General features: G+C 44.4%; 1 protein-coding gene across 1 annotated transcript in view; it reads right to left on the minus strand.

Moving 5' to 3' along the window:
- Nucleotides 1-18,679, minus strand: part of LOC138771704 (protein-glutamine gamma-glutamyltransferase E-like) — a 157,938-nt gene that overhangs the window by 64,599 nt on the left and 74,660 nt on the right. Inside the window, exons 7-9 of the mRNA XM_069951613.1 lie at nt 17,213-17,351; nt 16,508-16,611; nt 5,283-5,525 (exon numbers count right to left, since the gene is read on the minus strand). Of these exons, the coding sequence (XP_069807714.1) occupies nt 5,283-5,525; nt 16,508-16,611; nt 17,213-17,351 (486 nt within the window). The remainder of the gene's footprint in view (nt 1-5,282; nt 5,526-16,507; nt 16,612-17,212; nt 17,352-18,679) is intronic.

Genomic DNA, 18,679 nt, shown 5'->3' on the forward strand with positions numbered 1-18,679 from the left:
TACCTGTATGTAGTGTGTATTACCTGTATGTGGTGTATATTACCTGTATGTAGTATTACCTGTATATAGTGTATATTACCTGTATATAGTATTACCTGTATGTAGTATTACCTGTATGTAGTGTGTATTACCTGTATGTAGTATTACCTGTATGTAGTGTTTATTACCTGTATGTAGTGTGTATTACCTGTATGTAGTATTACCTGTATGTGGTGTATATTACCTGTACGTAGTGTATATTACCTGTACGTTGTGTATATTACCTGTATATAGTATTATCTGTATGTGGTGTGTATAACCTGTACGTAGTGTATATTACCTGTACGTAGTGTATATTACCTGTATATAGTATTATCTGTATGTGGTGTGTATAACCTGTATGTAGTGTGTATTACCTGTATGTATACTACCTGTATGTAGTGTGTATTACCTGTACATAGTGTATATTACCTGTATGTAGTATTACCTGTATGTAGTGTATATTACCTGTATGTAGTGTATATTACCTGCATGTAGTGTGTATTACCTGTATGTAGTGTGTATTACCTGTATGTAGTGTATATTACCAGTATGTAGTGTATATTACCTGTATATAGTGTATATTACCAGTATGTAGTGTATATTACCTGTATATAGTGTATATTACCTGTACATAGTGTATATTACCTGTATGTAGTATTACCTGTATATAGTATTACCTGTATATAGTGTGTATTACCTGTATATAGTGTATATTACCTGTATGTAGTGTGTATTACCTGTATGTAGTGTATATTACCTGTATATAGTGTGTATTACCTGTATGTAGTATTACCTGTATGTAGTGTGTATTACCTGTATGTGGTGTATATTACCTGTATGTAGTGTATATTACCAGTATGTAGTGTGTATTACCTGTATGTAGTATTACCTGTATGTAGTGTGTATTACCTGTATGTAGTGTATATTACCTGTATATAGTGTGTATTACCTGTATATAGTGTGTATTACCTGTATGTAGTGTGTATTACCTGTATGTAGTATTACCTGTACATAGTGTATATTACCTGTACGTAGTGAATATTACCTGTATGTAGTGTACATTACCTGTATGTGGTGTATATTACCTGTATATAGTGTATATTACCTGTATGTAGTGTGTATTACCTGTATGTAGTGTATATTACCTGTATATAGTATTACCTGTATGTAGTGTGTATTACCTGTATGTGGTGTATATTACCTGTATGTAGTATTACCTGTATATAGTGTATATTACCTGTATATAGTATTACCTGTATGTAGTATTACCTGTATGTAGTGTGTATTACCTGTATGTAGTATTACCTGTATGTAGTGTTTATTACCTGTATGTAGTGTGTATTACCTGTATGTAGTATTACCTGTATGTGGTGTATATTACCTGTACGTAGTGTATATTACCTGTACGTTGTGTATATTACCTGTATATAGTATTATCTGTATGTGGTGTGTATAACCTGTACGTAGTGTATATTACCTGTACGTAGTGTATATTACCTGTATATAGTATTATCTGTATGTGGTGTGTATAACCTGTATGTAGTGTGTATTACCTGTATGTATACTACCTGTATGTAGTGTGTATTACCTGTACATAGTGTATATTACCTGTATGTAGTATTACCTGTATGTAGTGTATATTACCTGTATGTAGTATTACCTGTATGTAGTATTACCTGTATATAGTGTGTATTACCTGTATATAGTGTATATTACCTGTATGTAGTATTACCTGTATGTAGTGTATATTACCTGTATGTAGTGTGTATTACCTGTATGTAGTATTACCTGTATGTGGTGTATATTACCTGTATGTAGTGTATATTACCTGTATATAGTGTATATTACCTGTATGTAGTATTACCTGTATGTAGTGTATATTACCTGTATGTAGTATTACCTGTATATAGTGTATATAACCTGTACGTAGTGTATATTACCTGTATATAGTGTGTATTACCTGTATGTAGTGTGTATTACCTGTATGTGGTGTATATTACCTGTATGTAGTGTGTATTACCTGTATGTAGTGTATATTACCTGTATATAGTATAACCTGTATGTAGTGTATATTACCTGTATGTAGTATTACCTGTATGCAGTATTACCTGTATGTAGTGTATATTACCTGTATGTAGTATTACCTGTATGTAGTGTATATTACCTGTATGTAGTGTATATTACCTGTATGTAGTGTGTATTACCTGTATGTAGTATTACCTGTACGTAGTGTATATTACCAGTATGTAGTGTATATTACCTGTATGTGGTGTATATTACCTGTATGTAGTGTGTATTACCTGTATGTAGTATTACCTGTACGTAGTGTGTATTACCTGTATATAGTGTATATTACCTGTATGTAGTGTATATTACCTGTATGTAGTATTACCTGTATGTAGTGTGTATTACCTGTATATAGTGTATATTACCTGTATGTAGTGTGTATTACCTGTATGTAGTATTACCTGTACATAGTGTATATTACCTGTACGTAGTGAATATTACCTGTATGTAGTGTACATTACCTGTATGTGGTGTATATTACCTGTATATAGTGTATATTACCTGTATGTAGTGTGTATTACCTGTATGTAGTGTATATTACCTGTATATAGTATTACCTGTATGTAGTGTGTATTACCTGTATGTGGTGTATATTACCTGTATGTAGTATTACCTGTATATAGTGTATATTACCTGTATATAGTATTACCTGTATGTAGTATTACCTGTATGTAGTGTGTATTACCTGTATGTAGTATTACCTGTATGTAGTGTTTATTACCTGTATGTAGTGTGTATTACCTGTATGTAGTATTACCTGTATGTGGTGTATATTACCTGTACGTAGTGTATATTACCTGTACGTTGTGTATATTACCTGTATATAGTATTATCTGTATGTGGTGTGTATAACCTGTACGTAGTGTATATTACCTGTACGTAGTGTATATTACCTGTATATAGTATTATCTGTATGTGGTGTGTATAACCTGTATGTAGTGTGTATTACCTGTATGTATACTACCTGTATGTAGTGTGTATTACCTGTACATAGTGTATATTACCTGTATGTAGTATTACCTGTATGTAGTGTATATTACCTGTATGTAGTGTATATTACCTGCATGTAGTGTGTATTACCTGTATGTAGTGTGTATTACCTGTATGTAGTGTATATTACCAGTATGTAGTGTATATTACCTGTATATAGTGTATATTACCAGTATGTAGTGTATATTACCTGTATATAGTGTATATTACCTGTACATAGTGTATATTACCTGTATGTAGTATTACCTGTATATAGTATTACCTGTATATAGTGTGTATTACCTGTATATAGTGTATATTACCTGTATGTAGTGTGTATTACCTGTATGTAGTGTATATTACCTGTATATAGTGTGTATTACCTGTATGTAGTATTACCTGTATGTAGTGTGTATTACCTGTATGTGGTGTATATTACCTGTATGTAGTGTATATTACCAGTATGTAGTGTGTATTACCTGTATGTAGTATTACCTGTATGTAGTGTGTATTACCTGTATGTAGTGTATATTACCTGTATGTAGTGTATATTACCAGTATGTAGTGTGTATTACCTGTATATAGTGTGTATTACCTGTATGTATATTACCTGCATGTAGTGTGTATTACCTGTATGTAGTGTATATTACCTGTATATAGTGTATGTAGTGTATATTACCTGTATGTAGTGTGTATTACCTGTATGTAGTGTATATTACCTGTATGTAGTGTATATTACCAGTATGTAGTGTGTATTACCTGTATGTAGTGTGTATCACCTGTACATAGTGTATATTACCTGCATGTAGTGTGTATTACCTGTATGTAGTGTGTATTACCTGTATATAGTGTGTATTACCAGTATGTAGTGTATATTACCTGTATATAGTGTATATTACCTGTATATAGTGTATATTACCTGTATGTAGTGTATATTACCAGTATGTAGTGTATATTACCTGTATGTAGTGTATATTACCTGTATATAGTGTATATTACCTGTATGTGGTGTATATTACCTGTACGTAGTGTATATTACCTGTACGTTGTGTATATTACCTGTATATAGTATTATCTGTATGTGGTGTATATTACCTGTACGTAGTGTATATTACCTGTACGTAGTGTATATTACCTGTATATAGTATTATCTGTATGTGGTGTGTATAACCTGTATATAGTATTACCTGTATGCAGTATTACCTGTATGTAGTATAACCTGTATGTAGTGTGTATTACCTGTATGTATATTACCTGCATGTAGTGTATATTACCTGTATATAGTGTATGTAGTGTATATTACCTGTATATAGTGTGTATTACCTGTATGTAGTGTATATTACCTGTATGTAGTGTATATTACCAGTATGTAGTGTGTATTACCTGTATGTAGTATTACCTGTATATAGTGTATATTACCTGTATGTAGTGTATATTACCTGTATGTAGTGTATATTACCTGTATATAGTATTATCTGTATGTAGTGTATATTACCTGTATGTAGTGTATATTACCTGTATATAGTGTATATTACCTGTATGTAGTATTACCTGTATATAGTGTATATTACCTGTGTATAGTATTACCTGTATGTAGTGTGTATTACCTGTATGTAGTGTGTATTACCTGTATATAGTGTGTATTACCAGTATGTAGTGTATATTACCTGTATATAGTGTATATTACCTGTATATAGTGTATATTACCAGTATGTAGTGTATATTACCAGTATGTAGTGTATATTACCTGTATATAGTGTATATTACCAGTATGTAGTGTATATTACCTGTATATAGTGTATATTACCAGTATGTAGTGTATATTACCTGTATATAGTGTATATTACCTGTATGTAGTGTGTATTACCTGTATGTAGTATTACCTGTATATAGTGTATATTACCTGTATGTAGTATTACCTGTATGTAGTGTATATTACCTGTATATAGTGTATATTACCAGTATGTAGTGTATATTACCTGTATATAGTGTATATTACCAGTATGTAGTGTATATTACCTGTATATAGTGTATATTACCAGTATGTAGTGTGTATTACCTGTATGTAGTATTACCTGTACGTAGTGTAATATGTATGTCTACTGTCCATTGTATATGGTACATTACCCCGGCAGATGTGTACAGTGTGTAATGTGTGTGACTGGGGGGGCATATCCGCCATCAGTGCCCATTACCACCATATATAATGTATAATAAGACGTCACCTTCAGGGTACTTGTAGTTATTGGTGACGTCGGCGCGGGTGAAGGAGCCGACCGCCTTGGTGCTGGTGTTCCACCCGACGGCCTGAGACTCAGAATAGATCAGCTTTGTGGTCCCGTCCTCATACGTCACCCAGTGATTTGTATCCGCGTTCACCTCCGCAAACACGAATGGCGTGTCATACTGGAGGTCCACGTCTCCTTCCTTCACAGCCTTCAAAGAGCACGGTCCCAGGCGGTATATACCTATAGGAAGCGGGGAGAGTCACATGGTAAAGCGGTATATACCTATAGGAAACGGGGAGAGTCACATGGTAAGGCGGTATATACCTATAGGAAGCGGGGAGAGTCACATGGTAAGGCGGTATATACCTATAGGAAACGGGGAGAGTCACACAGTAAGGCGGTATATACCTATAGGAAGCGGGGAGAGTCACACGGTAAGGCGGTATATACCTATAGGAAACGGGGAGAGTCACATGGTAAGGCGGTATATACCTATAGGAAACGGGGAGAGTCACATGGTAAGGCGGTATATACCTATAGGAAGCGGGGAGAGTCACATGGTAAGGCGGTATATACCTATAGGAAGCGGGGAGAGTCACACGGTAAGGCGGTATATACCTATAGGAAACGGGGAGAGTCACATGGTAAGGCGGTATATACCTATAGGAAACGGGGAGAGTCACATGGTAAGGCGGTATATACCTATAGGAAGCGGGGAGAGTCACATGGTAAGGCGGTATATACCTATAGGAAGCGGGGAGAGTCACACGGTAAGGCGGTATATACCTATAGGAAGCGGGGAGAGTCACACGGTAAGGCGGTATATACCTATAGGAAACGGGGAGAGTCACATGGTAAGGCGGTATATACCTATAGGAAGCGGGGAGAGTCACACGGTAAGGCGGTATATACCTATAGGAAGCGGGGAGAGTCACACGGTAAGGCGGTATATACCTATAGGAAGCGGGGAGAGTCACACGGTAAGGCAGTATATACCTATAGGAAGCGGGGAGAGTCACACATTAAGGCGGTATATACCTATAGGAAGCGGGGAGAGTCACACATTAAGGCGGTATATACCTATAGGAAGCGGGGAGAGTCACACGGTAAGGCAGTATATACCTATAGGAAGCGGGGAGAGACACACGGTAAGGCGGTATATACCTATAGGAAGCGGGGAGAGACACGGTAAGGCGGTATATACCTATAGGAAGCGGGGAGAGTCACATGGTAAGGCGGTATATACCTATAGGAAGCGGGGAGAGTCACACATTAAGGCGGTATATACCTATAGGAAGCGGGGAGAGTCACATGGTAAGGCGGTATATACCTATAGGAAGCGGGGAGAGACATGGTAAGGCGGTATATACCTATAGGAAGCGGGGAGAGTCACACATGGTAAGGCGGTATATACCTATAGGAAGCGGGGAGAGTCACACATTAAGGCGGTATATACCTATAGGAAGCGGGGAGAGTCACACATTAAGGCAATGTGCACACACAGTAAGAGACCGGCCGTTCCGTGACCCGGATGATCTTTGCAGCGGCAGAGTTCTGTTGTGGGCCCATCCGTGCGCGCCCGCATCATAACTCTTCACTGCTTACTATGGAGCGAGCAGCCGGAGCACTCCTATTATACTATAATAATATTATACAGTTTGTTATTACGCTGTTGTCCTCAACCTGACGAAGTGCGGCTGAGCGCAAAAACATTTGTCGTTTAGAGGTTTGTCGCTTCTATGCTGAGTGTATGACGACTACAATAAAGAGGATATTTGGTTACAAGCGGTGAGTGCCACTTCTGTTTCTATCAGTATTCTTATTATACTATTAGGTAGGGATGAGCAAACTTTTGAAAAGTTCGGTTCGATTCGGCGAACTTTCGTGAATTTCGGAACGGTCCGAACCGAAAACGAACCTTGCTCTAATGGCTGAATAATTGCAGCTACAATAGTGGGAGTGTAATAGGATATAGTTTCGTTTAATTGCAGTTGCTATTACAATGAAAAAAGTGGGAAAAAAATTTCCAAAAATAATGAGATAAAAAAAATATAATAATAATAATAATAGGAATAAAATTAATAAAATATAGTGATTAAAAGTGCAAAAATAATGAAAAAAAATATTGGAAAAAAAAGTTTACAAGGAGGATGCGGCAGCACTTGATTGCACCCAGGCCAGTATTGTTGAGAAGAGACAAGTCGAGAACAAGGAGGAGGCAGCAGTAGATTTCTCAACAACTGAGAGGCGAGCAGAGACAAGTTGATCAGCAGGAGGAGGCAGCAGTTGATTGATTCCAGTCCAGTATTATTGAGGAGGAGGCAGCAGTTGATTGATTCCAGGCCAGTATTATTGAGGAGAGGCTATATGAGGAGGAGGCAGCAGTTGATTGATTCCAGGCCAGTATTATTGAGGAGAGGCTATATGAGGAGGAGGCAGCAGTTGATTGATTCCAGGCCAGTATTATTGAGGAGAGGCTACTTGATGAGGAGGAGGCAGCAGTTGATCGACTCCAGGCCAGTATTATCGAGGAGAGGCTACTTGATGAGGAGGAGGCAGCAGTTGATCGACTCCAGGCCAGTATTATCGAGGAGAGGCTACTTGATGAGGAGGAGGCAGCAGTTGATCGATTCCAGGCCAGGATTATTGAGGACAGGCTACTTGATGAGGAGGAGGCAGCAGTTGATTGAGTCCAGGCCAGTCTTATCGAGGAGAGGCTACTTGAGGAAGAGGAGGCAGCAGTTGATCGATTCTAGGCCAGTATAATTAAAAACCGACTACTAGAAGAGCAGGAGGAGGCAGCAGTTGATCTATTCCAGGCCAGTATAATCGAGGAGAGGCTACTTGAGGAGGAGGCAGCAGTTGATCGATTTCAGGCCAGTATTATGGAGGAGAGGCTACTTGAGGAGGATGAGGCAGCAGTTGATCTATTCCAGGCCAGGATTATAGAGGAGCGGTTACTTGAGGAGGAGGATGAGGCAGCATTTGATTGATTCCATGTCAGTATTATTTAAAACAGACCAGTTGAGGAGCAGGAGGAGGCAGCAGTTGATGGCTCCCAGGCCAGTATTGTTACAAACAGACCAGTTGAGGAGCAGGAGGAGGCAGCAGTTGATGGCTCTCAGGCTAGTATTGTTACAAACAGACCAGTTGAGGAGCAGGAGGAGGCAGCAGTTGATGGCTTCCAGGCTAGTATTGTTACAAACAGACCAGTTGAGGAGCAGGAGGAGGCAGCAGTTGATGGCTCTCAGGCTAGTATTGTTACAAACAGACCAGTTGAGGAGCAGGAGGCGGCAGCAGTTGATGGCTTCCAGGCTAGTATTGTTACAAACAGACCAGTTGAGGAGCAGGAGGAGGCAGCAGTTGATGGCTCTCAGGCCAGTATTGTTACAAACAGACCAGCTGAGATGGCAGCTTCCACCCAGTATGTTTCCAAATAGACAATTGACGGTGGGGGCATTAGTAGGAGTAGTATTCTTTTGGACCCAGAAGGACCTAGTACAGACAACTAAAGTTTGAAGCTAAGGATATGCATGTGTGTAAAAATCATTCTTTAAACATGACAACATGTTAATGTAGAGTTCAGCACAGGACAGTCAACCCCCTCTAACATTACACCTAGTCTAGCAGGATACTGATACGGTAAAATAGACAGAGAACCTCACCCTCAGAATCCATGAGGTGAAGAAAGGACATATAAAAAGGCACAGATTCAAGAAGGCTTTACCCCAGCTCCACTATCCAAAAATACGTGTCCAATTTTCATTAAATTGACACCTCACTTGCACTTGCTTTACAAATTGACGCAACTACTCTGGTGTTAAACCTGTTGGATCTGGGCCTATGGCTGTTGGCGATACATATATATATATATTATTTTCTTAACACCAGTTTGATGTCCTAACCGAGTGTAGCGTCCAATCCAATGGATGTATGCTTTTGTGTTTTTTAAGTGCTGTCACCAGCTGGCTTAAAGGATAAGTCCGGTCAATTAATAAGTTTCTGGGTCAAGTAAGGGTACAGAAAGTTATTGACTGCCTGGACTTATCTTTTAAAGTGGGTAGGGGAAAACCCCTGATGGGGTATGGGAGTGACCTCCCGCCCTCGCTTTTGTCACTCCCAGAAAACCTCACCCTATGGGAACCTTCACATGTGGCTGCGGGTCTGCTGAGTAAAATCCACAGGGCCTTTTTATACCGTTCACCAAATAGCATTCAGTATAGGGTGCCGGCCGGGTATTTGCGCCCAGCCCAATAGTACTGAAGGTGGCATAAAATCAGCCAACGATGCGCTGTGGATTTTAGCCAGCAGGGAACCACAAAAAGCCTCCTATTGTAAAGACCCCCGTAAATAAGGCAAGATAACCGGCCTTTCAGCAACTGTTTGTAACTGTGGTGTTTTTTTATATCACAGTTGAAGGACAGCAGCCTCTGTGATATATACCCCATAGACAGCCTTATTCCACGCGTGACTGCATGAGAGGCTTGAAATCATTTGCACACAGAAGAACTCCATCGGGATTTGTGGTGCAAGATTTCACTACTCTCATGATATCCACAAAATACCTCAAGAACAGTTAGTACCCGCTCACAAAATGGTGAGTAGTGTTCCTTGGCACGGGTGCCAGGGATAGAACCCCACGGCTATAGTTCACAAAAGGTGAAATCCACACATTTGTGAAGCATAGTCGTGGGGATTGTTTTAGGGTTGCTACTGTTCTTGGGGTATGGGTTGGACGGTGCACTGGTGTGAGGCATTAATCTGGTGTGGAGATGTTAAATGGCCAACACACCATGGGCATCAAATTTGGAAATGGGGATCTGTTATTTCAAATGTATCCGAATTAGGTTAGGAATTTTTAAGGTGATTTTTAAAAAAATTTGGGGTCTAAGAGGGGAACATTACTTAAGTTAAATTACTGATTTTTACGTTGGGCACATATTTAGGATATTAACATCAATTTCTTGGACACACGGATTGCCATGCAAGACGGGTGACTGATGACTTAGTCATTCACATCAGGCAGGGGGGTGGTATAATCCGATGTAATCCAGGCACGATTCATCTTAACAAAAGTGAGCATCTCCACACTGACGCAAGAGAGCCTCGTTCTTTGCGGTGTTATGATGTTACCCGCCGCGCTAAATACTCTCTCTGACGCTACACTACTGGCTGGGCAGGACAGCAGAGCCAAGGAAAACTCTGCCAGTTGAGGCCAAATGTCAAGTTTTTCTGCCCAGTACTGCACGGGGTCGCTGCCACTTTGGGGCTTCAGTACTGCACGGGGTCATTGACACTTTGGGGCAGGGTGGAATCAAGGTAGGCAGTGACCTGGTGGCTGAGCTCATGCTGGTCCACGCCATGAGTCCGGTGCTGTGTCCTTTCTTCACCAGCTGGCTGCATGAAATCGCTCATGAGGGCTTGCAGGCTGTAGCGACTTCTGACGCCTCCACTAGTGGTGGTGTCTGGGAACCTGGCTGGTCTCGGTAAGTTGAGACCAACTGACTGGTGAGCATGTCCCTGTAGTACACCAGTTTAGCCTCCCTCTGTGATGGCGGGAAGAATTCTGCCATTTTGTGGCGGAAGCGAGGGTCCAACAGGGTGGCCAGCCAGTATTGGTCCCTCTGGCGGATGTCCACAATCCGGCTATCATTCCACAGACACTCCCGCAGACACCTTGCCATCTTCACCTAGGACAATGACCGCCTCTCCTCTCCACTGTCCTCGGTGTAGTTCCAGGGTCTGCTGGGGTCTTCCACCTCTTCCTCTACCACCTCATCCTCCATGTCCTCCTGTGATGGAGAGGCAGAGAAGCCAGGTGGCGGTGTGTGGAATGGCTGGGCGTAGACATCTTCCTCCTCCTCAACTTCCATCTGCACTTCATCCAGCTCTGGGCTCAAGGCGATGTTCAGCCTTGGAGTTGTGGCCTGGGAATCCTCGCTGATGATGTTGGTCAGCGCACTTTCCAGAACATGGAGGAGTAAGATGATGTTGTTGATCCCATAGTCCTGCCTGCTCACAAAGAGAGTCGCGTCCTCAAAAGGGATCAACAATTGTCAGACTTCCAAGTAACACACTGGCAGTTAATGCGGGAAGTCGCAGTGTGGCGTGAAGCTGCTTGATTGCCCCATGAGGTAGTCTGTTACGGCTGACCTTTGCTCGTACAGGCGGTCGAGAATATGGAGGGCAGAATTCCAGCGGGTTGGCACGTCGCAGATTAGCCGATATTGGGGCATACCGCGCTGTCTCTGGATTCTGAGCAGGGTGTTCCTTGCAGCGTAGGAGTGGCTGAAATGTTTGCACACACTACGTGACATCCTCAGAAGGTCATGTAGTGCATGAAATGATTGGAGAAACCTCTGCACTATGAGGTTGATCACATGTGCCATACAAGGTGTATGAGTCAGCCCTCCCCGCAATGTTCCTCCCATTGTCCGCTACGACACTTCCCACCGTTAGTCGACGTGGGGTCAGCCATTCAGCTATCTCCTCCCTGATGGTCCGGAGGAGTTCCTGCCCACTGTGGCTTTGTTGACCCAGGCTCACCAAATGGAGGACAGCCTGAGAGCGGCGGGCCTGACATCGGTGGTAAGATACTGGGTCAGGTTGGACTGCAGTGGTGGTGGAGGCAGAACTTGTGCTACCCGCTGCTGGCCCCCTAAAGCACCGTGGAGGTGACAGTGGCAAGAATGGGCCAACTTTCTGATGGTCTCCTGGGAGGATGTTGACCCAATGGGCAGTAACGGACATGTACTGGCCTTGCCCATAATTAGAGGACAAGACATCAGCACGGTCTTGGACACCGAGAGTCCCAATGAGTCGCCAACCTCTCTCTTCACATAACTGTGCAGTGATGGGACAGCTTTGCCAGAGAAGTAGTGGCGGCTGGGGACTCGCCCTCTGGGGTGCGCACACGCCATGAAATCCCTGAAAGGCTGGGAGTCCACAAGATTAAATGGCAGGGACTGAAGCACCAGCAGCTTAACCAGGTGTCCGGCCAGTTTCTGTGCCATGGGATGGCTGCTGCAGTACACCTGACGTTTGCCCATGGACTCGGTCAGGGATTGTTGCCTCATTAGGGGTGTACATGGCAGTGAGACTGTGCTGCTGCTGGCACCTGAGGCTGACGAGGCCTGAGCTCCATGACAGGATGCTGCATGATGGGATCTGCAGTGTATGGTGCATCCTGACAGGAGGGGGTATTGGGGTCACGGTTTTTCCAGGCCTGTTGGTGTTGCCTTTCCATGTGCTTCCTCATGGATGTTGTCCCAAGATTATCACCCCTGCCACGACTGACCCTCTCATTGCACAGCAGGCACAGAGCGATGTGCTTATCTGTCCCCAGCCGAAAGAACTGCCAGACGACAGAGGACCGTGGTTTGCTGCCAGCCACGGGGGGTCTTGCGGCCTGTTGGCTGCCACTGCTGCCTGAGGGTCCCCTCTCAGGACCAAGGCTTGGAGGTAAGTGACTCTGCCTGGTAGGTTGTCTTCTACCCCTCCCTCTTGTGCCTCGCTTCCTTGCACCAGTGGGATGTTGCTGCTTCGGTAGCACCTCACTTTCCTCCCCTGATGACACTGAGGATAATGGTGCATGGGGGCGCCACGTCCGATCAGCGACATCATCATCACCACCACTGCTAGTGTCCTCCAGTGGCTGGGACAGGATCTCAGGTGTGGCACTGGATGCCCCTCCCTGGCTAACAGCCAACACCTCCTCTGCAGCCTCTGCACGTTCCACCTGCTGCCTTTGGGAGACTACCTCATCCTCCTCCTCATCATCACTAAAATGTGGTAGAGAATCCAAAGGCAGATCAAGATTTGCCAACAGTTCCCTGGCAGAAGGTGCCCCAGAGGTGGGTGGCATATTAATAACGGGACGGGGCAGAGGACTGTCGCCGACCGTCCCATGTAAGGGTGGTGTCGGATGATCCAGCCGACCTCGTTTGGGAGCTTTGGGCAGTGGAACTGGAGGATTGGGTAAGCCAATCTAGAACCGCTGGCTGTGTGGTTCTTACAGAACCACTGGGTGTCTGGGGTAGCTGCACCCTGCTGCCACGCCTGTTGCCCCGGCTGCCACCGGGCCTGGTGCTGCCACTTCTCCTACCCTCACCGCCTGCCGTTGCAGTCCTTGCCTGGGAAGTGCTCGATGTAGGACGCTTGGACATAGTTCTTTGGTTTGTGTAAATTTTGAAAAATAAATAATCTATTGGGCAGAAGGCACAAATTTTCAGTGACTATTGCTCTGTGGGTTGGAGGCACCCAGCAAAGAAGAAATTTACAGGTTATCCCCAAAAAACATTTTTTTTTTTTTAAACTTTTTTGGTTGCGGGTGGCTAGAGGGGTTTGACGGCAACCAGCAGAGCACAAACGGACAGCTTTTGTGGGGCGCTGACTTCGCCTCAAATAGAACAGCTTAACACAAACAAAGAAACAAACTTTTTTTATTTTTTTTTTACTTTTTTTTTTACTTTTTTGGTTGCGGGCAGCTAGCCGGGGTTGACGGCCACCAGCAGAGCACAAACGGACAGCTTTTGTGGAGCGCTGACTTCGCCTCAAATAGAACAGCTGATCACAAACAAACAAATTTTTATTTTATTTTATTTTTTTACTTTTTTGGTTGCGGGTGGCTAGACGGGTTTGACGGCAACCAGCAGAGCACTGTTATTATACAGTTTATTATACGGTTATTATGTTATTACACAGTTTCTTATTATACAGTTATTATGCTGTTATTATACTGTTTATTATACAGTTATTATGCTATTATACAGTTTGTTATGCTGCTATTATACTATTATTACACTGCTATTATACTGCTATTATACTATAATATCATACAGTTTCTTATGCTGTTATTATGTGGTGGCGCAGCTGGTGGTGTAGTACTCTGCCGTTGAAGATTTGTTGTGACGCCCCGGTTGGGCACACATGAGTATGCAAAAGAGGAGCCTGTGGAGCCTCATTGAAGAGTCTCAAAACCCAGGACTAGCCAGATATCCCTCCGGGAAGGACCCAGCCAAGGGGCAGCTCCTGTAAGGAAACCACCAAATCCACCATATTAAGTGGCCCTATAAGTCAATGTAATGACAAGGGATAAACCAAGGCCAGGTAACCATCCACATACATCTGCCCCGGGGTGCTGCCCCTCATCAGTGTGGAGCAGGATTCTGGCTAGGTGGGAGCAATGCCTAGTAGAGCCATAAGAGAAACAGATCACTGATCTCAGGGAGACCAGCCAAACAACAACACTGACGGCTGCTAGTGAAAGCGCTCAATACAGTGAAGACCTAGGTGCATTGCCCCCTGGGAAACATGAATATGCAAAAGAGGAGTCCGTGGAGCCTCATTGAAGAGTCTCAAAACACAGGACTAGCCAGATATTCCTCCGGGAAGGACCCAGCCAAGGGGCAGCTGCTGTTAGGAAACCACCAAAACCACCATATTAAGTGGCCCTATAAGTCAATGTAATGACAAGGGAAGAACCAAGGCCGGGTAACCATCCACATACATCTGCTTCGGGGTGTTGCTCCTCATCAGTGTGGAGCAGGATTCTGGCTAGGTTGGGCACACAGGTATGGAGGCACACCTGCTTTTATTTTAGGTGGGCTGGCTACACCTTTTTTCCCTGTGGTCACTGACCTGCCGGGCTGTGAGGGGGTCCCTTGGATAACTATCACGGTGGTCCGGAGTGGAGTAGTGACCCACCTGGACTATTGGCACTGCCACCCACAGAAAGGGGAGATAACTCAAGGAAAGTGTGATTACTGTGTCAGTGCTTGGTTAAAGAGGATGTACCACCAGGTACATCCTCTTTAATCTGACCCATGAATGGAATGGCGCCATCACGGGGAAGCCGGTGCCGCGGTCTGTTTTTCGAACCGCAGCCCGGTTCCCGTGTATGGCACACGGTGTGCTCAAGCACTGGAGGACAGCTGGCCCGCCCCCAGTGGGAGAGAATTCCCTCCCCTATATGACGCGGCTCCATTCATTCTAAGGGAGCCGTGTCATAAAGGGGAGGGAATTCCCTCTTACTGGAGGCGGGCCCGCCTACAGTGCTTCACCCCAGCCCGGGACCCGTGCATAGAACGACGCCGTAGACTGGAACCGGGCCGCGGTTCGAAAAATGGACCGCGGCACCGGCTTCACCGTGACAGTGCTGTTCGATCCGTGGGGCAGATTAAAGAGGATGTACCTGATGGTACATCCTCTTTTAAGAACCACAGTTGAAGAGGTGGAAGAGGAGATACACTTGTGCTGACTGGGTTGCGTGCTGAGAGGTAGAAAGTTCAGAAAAGTAGAGAGGAGGATGTCCAGGGAGTCCCAACCCGAGTAGTACTGTTCTCTGCCAGAACTTTAGAGGTAGAATATGCTGAATATTTTAAAGTAGAAAGAATACCTTTGCCCCTGTTTTGACTCCTTGGTTTTCGCACCACTTATTGCCCACCAGTTTTCGGCGACCTGTCCTAGAGGGTGACACAAGCCCCAGACCCTGCTACCTGAGATGAGCGGTATGCTGAGGGTTCCCTGCTTACACCTGTGCTGCGAGATAGAGTACCTAGGCTTCTAGCAACTTTGCTCTATCTGGATCAGTTCCTTTACTTCTTATGGATACTGTCCTGCACTGTGCTCATGGTTCTTGGCGTGGGTTGAGATAATCTGTGACTTGTCCTCTCTAGTAGCGACTTAACACTGCATAGTGTGTAATAGGGTTGCTTGAGGGAAAACTGTGTCTAGGTCTCACATATGCATGTGCTCTGCTCAATGTCTAGACCACACACTACTAGACTGGGGGACCTGGCAGGAGCCAGGGCCCAACTTGACTGCTGTAGGGAACATCTTAGCTTGCGTCCTTCCTCTACAAAATCCAAAGTAAAAGACCTTTACACTTCCTCTACCCATGTGACTTCCTTACTACAGCGCATGTAAGCTGCGCTGTGAGTGTGTGTAGCAGATATAAAGAGAAAGATGATAGAAAAGAAGAAGAAAGAACTCTCATTGGTGTACAGGTCCATGTGGTACATAAGAGAAACAATAACCCTTTAGCTTCTACAGCTGTGCAATATCTGGACATCTAGTGGTAAGACATTGGTACTGCTACATCACCACTTACAAATATGAGTAAAGACTTTTGCAAAGGGTGTAACCAAGAGCAACACCCGTGATGGGACACCACAATTATACAGTTTGATATTATACTATTATTATGCTGTGAGGGTCATTACCTCCGCTTGGTTCTTGGGGAGTTGCATCCAGAACCTGCCATCCATCATAAAAAGATCCAAGGTCCTTCCTGGTCGACCACATCTCATCCCATGCATGGAAATTCCTGAGGAGATAAGACAAGACAATGATCCAGCCGAGCGGTGACCCCCCCCCCCCCATAGAGGAGCTGTGACACCCCCCCATAGAAGAGCCGTGACCCCCCCCATAGAGGAGCCGTGAACCCCCCCATAGAGGAACCGTGACCCCCCCCCCCATAGAGGAGCCGTGACACCCCCCATAGAGAAGCTGTGACCCCCCCATAGTGGGGCTGTGACACCCCCCATAGAGGAGCTGTGACACCCCCCATAGAGAAGCTGTGACACCCCCCCCCCATAGAGAAGCTGTGACCCCCCATAGTGGGGCTGTGACCCCATCTTCTTGTGTAATAGCCGCCAGTCTTCTGCTTTTCCTCTTAGGACGGGATTCATGTGGATTTCCTGGCTGATTTGCTTTGGTATTCACCATCTTTTTTGCTTATTGATTACTATTAGTTTCTGATTATTTCACGGGGTGCAGCCGCCTGCACCCCCGTCACCCTGAACAGGCAGAGCTTCAGTGAAAAGCATTGCGGACGGACACAGCTATGGATGATATCTTATAGGAATGATGGCCGGGACCAGACCCCATAGCCCCCCCCCCCCCCCATCTCTGTAATATAACCTTACCATACGCTGTCGTCCGTCCTGGAGTTGTCCTTCTTCCCGCTGGCATCGTAATAGTTATCAACAATAAGATTCCGATCAGTGTCGTGAGCCGATTCAAAGTTAATGATCAAACGAGCAGGAATTCCGAGACACCTAAGAACTGAGAAACCATATAGGATGTGATGTCACCATATGGGATGTGATGTCATTCGGCCCCTATGTAACCATATAGGATGTGATGTAACCATATAGTATGTGATGTCACTCAGCCCCTATGTAACCATATAGGATGTGATGTCATTCGGCCCCTATGTAACCATATAGGATGTGATGTAACCCTATAGGATGTGATGTCACTCAGCCCCTATGTAACCATATAGGATGTGATGTAACCCTATAGGATGTGATGTCACCATATAGGATGTGATGTCATTCGGCTCCTATGTAACCATATAGGATGTGATGTAACCATATAGGATGTGATGTCATTCGGCTGCTATGTAACCATATAGGATGTGATGTAACCATATAGGATGTGATGTAACCCTATAGGATGTGATGTAACCATATAGGATGTGATGTCATTCGGCCCCTATGTAACCCTATAGGATTCTTAGGCCTCTAAGAAATTTGGCCTAAAGTCCTTTCCTTGGACTGCAGTGCTAATAAATGTGGACGCTTAAAGGGGTTTTCCAGCACTAATGTTGTTTTTGTAACGCACATGACTGTCATTCCCAAAGATCCTTCCTTTTGCCTGAATCCTTGCTTCCTGTCTAACCTATCATTCATCTGGATCAGGTGGGCTTTATGCCCACAAGTGAGGCTGGCAATAACACCACCAGAACCATTAACATTATTCAGTACGCCCATTTTGAAGCTCTCCCAACCATACTTCTATCTAGTGACTCCAAGAAGGCCTTGGACAGAGTCAGCTGGCCTTTCCTCCTTGCCTTGGACAGAGTCGGCTGGCCTTTCCTCCTTGCCTTGGACAGAGTCGGCTGGCCTTTCCTCCTTGCTTTGGACAGAGTCGGCTGGCCTTTCCTCCTTGCCTTGGACAGAGTCGGCTGGCCTTTCCTCCTTGCCTTGGTCTTTAAAGGCTGGCCTATCCTCCTTGCCTTGGACAGAGTCGGCTGGCCTTTCCTCCTTGCCTTGGACAGAGTCGGCTGGCCTTTCCTCCTTGCCTTGGACAGAGTTGGCTGGCCTTTCCTCCTTGCCTTGGTCCTTATAGGCTGGCCTTTCCTCCTTGCCTTGGACAGAGTCGGCTGGCCTTTCCTCCTTGCCTTGGTCGTTATAGGCTGGCCTTTCCTCCTTGCCTTGGTCTTTATAGGCTGGCCTTTCCTCCTTGCCTTGGACAGAGTCGGCTGGCCTTTCCTCCTTGCCTTGGACAGAGTCGCTGGCCTTTCCTCCTTGCCTTGGACAGAGTCGGCTGGCCTTTCCTCCTTGCCTTGGACAGAGTCGGCTGGCCTTTCCTCCTTGCCTTGGACAGAG

Source organism: Dendropsophus ebraccatus, chromosome 14, assembly GCF_027789765.1.
Source record: "Dendropsophus ebraccatus isolate aDenEbr1 chromosome 14, aDenEbr1.pat, whole genome shotgun sequence".
Taxonomy (NCBI): Eukaryota; Metazoa; Chordata; class Amphibia; order Anura; family Hylidae; genus Dendropsophus; species Dendropsophus ebraccatus.